Here is a 5,196-nt window from a genome sequence, read left to right as displayed (position 1 = left end):
GAAAAAAAAGGAGCGGTTGGGAGCTTCAGTCACCCCCAGCCTGAAAACAGCCCTCAGCCCTTCACCCAGACTGGCCAGGCACCCCAGTGGGGACCCCCACCCTGAAGGGTGTGTGAGCAGCTGCAAACAGCCATCATCCCCTCATCCAGGCTGGCCAGGCACCCCAGTGGGGACCCCCACCATGATCCAGGACACCCTTCAGGGCAAACCAGCTAGCCCCCACCCATGCACCATGCCTCTACCCTATATAGTAAAAGGGTAATACGCCTTCCAGCACCGGGATCAGCGGAGCAGCGAGGCCTCCCGGCACTGGGATCAGCATGACAGGGGCAGCACCCAAACCGCCTGATCACCCTGCGGCTTTGTGTGTGACAGGGGGCGGGGCCCCAACCCCCCAATCGGCCCTACCCTGAGCGTGACTGAGGGGGACATTGCAACCTCCCAATCCGCCCTGCTCTGTGCATGACAGGGGCAGTGCCCCAACTCCCCAATCAGCCCTGTTCTGAGCTGACCAGGGGCTGCAACTAGGGATTGGGCCTGCCCTTTGCCACCCGGGAGCAGGCCTAAGCCAGCAGGTCATTATCTCCCGAGGGGTCCCAGATTGCGAGAGGGCACAGGCTGGGCTGAGGGACCCCCCTTCCCCCTGAGGGCACAAATTTTTGTGCCCGGGGCCTTTAGTCTATATATATATATAAAAGCCTAAATGATGGTTACAACTGAATGACTAGAACAACTGGAACAACCGGCCAATAGCTATGATGCGCACTAACCCAGACCTTGCTGCTAGGGCCCTGACAGTCCCAATTCTGGTTCGCCCAAACCCCGGACCCAGACAGGAGGGAGAAAGGAGCCTGATTCCTCACAGAATCGGCCAATGGTTAGCTTGCTGCTGGCACCCTGACAGCCCCGCACCCTTGACCCAGACAGGAGGGAGGAGGGAGTCCAATTCCTTGAAGAATCAGCCGTTGGTTAGCTTGCTGCTGGGACCAACCTCTTGCGGTCCCTCCCCCCAGCAGGCCAGCCCCCTCCCTTCTGATCAGCCCCAATCACAGGTTAGGCCAAAGCACCCCACCCGTGCATGAATTCATGCACTGGGCCTCTAGTAGTAAATACTGGATAATTTTTTTTTAAAATAACAACTACATATATTGAGCCCTTACTGAGTGCCGGGAACAGTTGTAAGCATTTTCAAGAATTGCCTCATTTAAGACTCTTAGCAACTCTGAGATATAGCTATTCTCATTTTTACATATGGAAAAGAAACAACTTAGAATAGCCAAAGAGTATGTTAAAAAGAACAAAGTTTGAAACTTACAGTCTCATTACAAAGCAACAGTAATCAAGACAGGGTAGTACTGGCAAATAACCAGATATATTAGTATGATAGAATGCAGAGGCCAGAAATACACCTATACATATACACATGGCTGATTTTTTATAAAGCTGCTTTCCAAAAATATGGAGCTAGGACAAGTGGCTATATTTTTTTAATTAAAATCAACACTTTATTTCATTCAATACATCAAATTTAACTTGATGTAGAGATCAAAGATAGAAATTAAAAAGCTAAAACTGTAAAATTGCTAGAAAACATAGGAGAATATCTTGCTGACCTTGGGGCAGGCAAATATTTCATAGATAGGACACAAAAAACACACAAACTGTAAAATATTGATAAATTGTACTTTATCAAAATTTAAAACTTTTGCTCTTTGAAAGACTACTAAAAACATGCAAGCTTCAGAATGGGAGACAATATCTGCAATACATATATCTGACAAAACATAATGAACTGTCAAACTTTCAATAAGTAGTAGACAATCAATCCAAGAAAAATGGGCAAAAGAATTAAATGCACACTTCATAAAAGAACATATATGAATGCCCATATAAAAAGATGCTCAATATCATTAGTTATCAGGAAAATGTAGATTAAAACCACAATAATATAACACTTCACACCCATTAGAAAGGCTAAAATGAAACATGACCATATCAAATGTTGGGAATTCCATGGAGCAAATAGAATTTTCATGCGTATCTGGTGGGGATGTAAAGTGATATAACTACTTTGGAAAACAATTAGACAACTTTTTAATGTTAAACATACACCTACCGTATACTCCACTCCTATGTATTTAACAAGAAAAATGCAAACATATGTCTATGTAAATGTTCAGAGCAGATCTCTATTATTAATGACTAGAGGCTCGGTGCACAAAATTCATGCACGAGGGAGATCCCTCAGCCCACCTACACCCTCTCCAATCTGGGACCCCTTGAGGGATGTCCGACTTCCCGTTTAGGCCTGATTCCAACGGGCAGTTGGACATCCCTCTCACAATCCAGGACTGTTGGTTCCCAACCGCTCGCCTGCCTGATTGCCCATAACTGCTTCTGCCTGCCAGCCTGATCACCCCCTAACCACTCCCCTGACAGCCTGATTGATGCCCAACTGCTCCCCTGCAGGCCTTATCACCCCCAACTGCCCTCCCTTTCAGGCCTGGTCCCTCCCAACTACCCTCCCCTGCTGGCCTGATCTCCCACAGCTGCCTCCCCTACTAGCCTGATCACCCACAACTGCCCTCCCCTGCAGGTCATCTTGTGGTGGCCATCTTTGACCACATCTTGTGTGTTGGAGTGATGGTCAATTTGCATATCACTCCTTTATTAGATAGGATAGCCCAAACTGAAAACAATCCAAATACTTATCAGCAGATGAATTGATAAAATATATATTCATACAATGGAATACTATTCAGAGATAAAAAGGAATGAACTACTAATATATACAAACACAGATGAAATTCAAAATTATTCATTAAAAAATCAAACTCATCTATATCAGCAATTTTCAACTGATGTGCTGCAAGAATTTTTAGAACATGCAATACCTATTTAGTTAGGGGCATTGACCTCTTTTCACTCAGACTATCAAATAAAAAAAAAATGACAACAACCAACACAATAATAGCTGCCCACTGTGAAGGAATCAAAATCATACCTATATTCTTCGTCAGTTGTTTCTCTCTCACATCAATACTTTTTATTTTCTTCCCTCCCTCCATCTTCCCCCCCCTTCTCCTTTCCTATCTCTAAAATCAATAAGCAGCCGGCCAGAGTGGCTCAGTTGGTTGAGCATGGTGCTGTGCACTGAAGGGCTGCTGATTCAATTCCCAGTCAGGACATGTTCAGAAAGCAACCCATCCACTTCTTGCATCAATGTTTCTCTCTCTCAGCATGTCCTCCAGTGAGGATTTAAAAAACAAAACCAGGATACATCTATCAACCTAATCTAAAAAATATGACATAGAAGTTAAGTCATAAAAGGATGCATACCCTTGTATGCCATTTTAATAAAGTTTTAAAAGAAGTTTCAAAGACTGCTAGTTGTCTACTAAAATCCCTTCCCTTCATTAGTAAGTGAGCTGCAGCTGAGATGAGACTTCTCATCTAGGTGGCAAAATCTCCAGGATCCTAGATAATACTAGTATATGGCCATGTAACTAAACTCTTGCCAATGGAAAGTTAGCAAAAGTGATGAGTTCAAATTAGACTTTGAAAAATCTCTATTTCTAGGCATATATTCTTTTTCCCTCCCCATCTCCAGCTGGATTAGCAACAACTATTTTATTCTTAAACCCAATGGTATGAAGATTGCTCATTATATTAACACATTGTATGCAGGAAACGTATTTATAGGTTTTACATATTTATACGTTCTACCAGTGTAGTAGAGCGCGGGACACGTATTAATATGTTTTTTATAGACTAGCAGTAGAGTGCGGGTAACGTATAAATACGTAAACTAAAGTTATCGTAATTTTACTGAACGTTGCCATTTGCACAAAAAGTTAGCAAAAATGGCCCGCGCCATCTGTTAGCATGCGATAAAGACTACCCGCAAACAATGTGTTAATCTCTGTACATTTCTGCCTAATATATTTCTCAGTAAAGAAAAGGAACTGTATAAATATATGGACAATGGTACGTAACATATTTTAATGTTTAACTTACAACTTCTTTCTTTTCCTTTTCAATTTATTCTACATATTAAATGCTAAAACATTTCAGGTTTATTACTTACTTTCCTGATCTTTGGGATCATTTCTTTCATACTCAGCCCCCTGGATAAACTGTAAAATGTTCTGCTTATAGAACCTCTGGGCCAGGTCCAGCACATTTTCTCCATTGTCATTGAAGGCTTTTAAAGCTTGTGTTGCACTGTTCATTCTATTGAGTAGAAATTTAAAACAGTGAAGGTGGCCTTCCATGGCTGCTAAGTGAACTACAGTTGAGAGAGAAAAAAGAATTTCATTTTTAAATTGACAATAAAAATAATCGTAAAAAAATAAATGATACATTGTCTCTAATCCTCACAGGGACATACTCTGAGCAAAGAGAATAGATCTTTTTCCAGCCTACATGTCCTTACTGGGCCTTCTAGTCAAGCCAAAGCAATACTTACTATGAGTGTGGCGAGGCCAGAGGAGGCTCACCAAAGAACGGGCCCCAGAATGTTTTCTTGGAAAGTGAAATCCCAGTTATGCAGCTTATCATTACATGAGAAAATGCTTGCTATGTAAGATAGATAAATAATAGACAAAATTCTTAAGTATTTTGCAAAAAAAGGGGAAGAAATAAGCCAAAATAGTCACTATGCAAATATGAATGATGTTATTTTTATCACTATGTATTTTGTCAATTTTACATAAACATTATATGTCTATAATAATAAAAGGGTAATATGACCGGAGGTCTTCCGGATGTCATTCCGGACATCCTTCCTGATGAAGCCAGGGCTGGAAGGAAGCCAGCCCGGGTCCCGGGTGCCAGAAGGTGACAGGAGGGAAGCAGCCCAGATCCTGGGTGCCTGCTGGTGGCAGGAGGAGGGAAGCAGCCCGGGTCCTGGGTGCTGGAGGGAAGCCAGTGCTGGCAGCCAGGGGAAGGAAGGACTACTCTTGTACGAATTTTCATGCATCAGGCCTCTAATCCTATCTAGCAATAGACAAACATGGTAATTAACCATACCTCCCGTCATATGTTTAAGTCCTTTATCCATTTTGAGTTTATTTTTGTGTATGGTGTATGTTGGTGGTCTAGTTTCATTTTTCTGCATGTATCTGTGCAATTTTCCCAACACCATTTATTAAAGAGACTATCTTGACTCCATTGTATGTTCTTGCCTCCTTTGTG

General features: G+C 42.4%; 1 protein-coding gene across 4 annotated transcripts in view; it reads right to left on the bottom strand.

Moving 5' to 3' along the window:
* ANKRD42 (ankyrin repeat domain 42) overlaps positions 1-5,196 on the bottom strand; it is a 45,723-nt gene that overhangs the window by 19,483 nt on the left and 21,044 nt on the right. For all 4 annotated transcript variants that reach the window (XM_006763743.2, XM_015563904.1, XM_006763744.2 and 1 more), the window contains exon 6: positions 4,088-4,288. In XM_006763743.2, coding sequence (XP_006763806.1) covers positions 4,088-4,288 — 201 coding nt within the window. The remainder of the gene's footprint in view (positions 1-4,087; positions 4,289-5,196) is intronic.

The sequence above is a fragment of the Myotis davidii genome, unplaced genomic scaffold (genome assembly GCF_000327345.1).
Source record: "Myotis davidii unplaced genomic scaffold, ASM32734v1 scaffold499, whole genome shotgun sequence".
Taxonomy (NCBI): Eukaryota; Metazoa; Chordata; class Mammalia; order Chiroptera; family Vespertilionidae; genus Myotis; species Myotis davidii.
The sequence above is the reverse complement of the archived record's forward strand: the minus strand, read 5'-3'. Positions and strand labels throughout refer to the sequence as shown.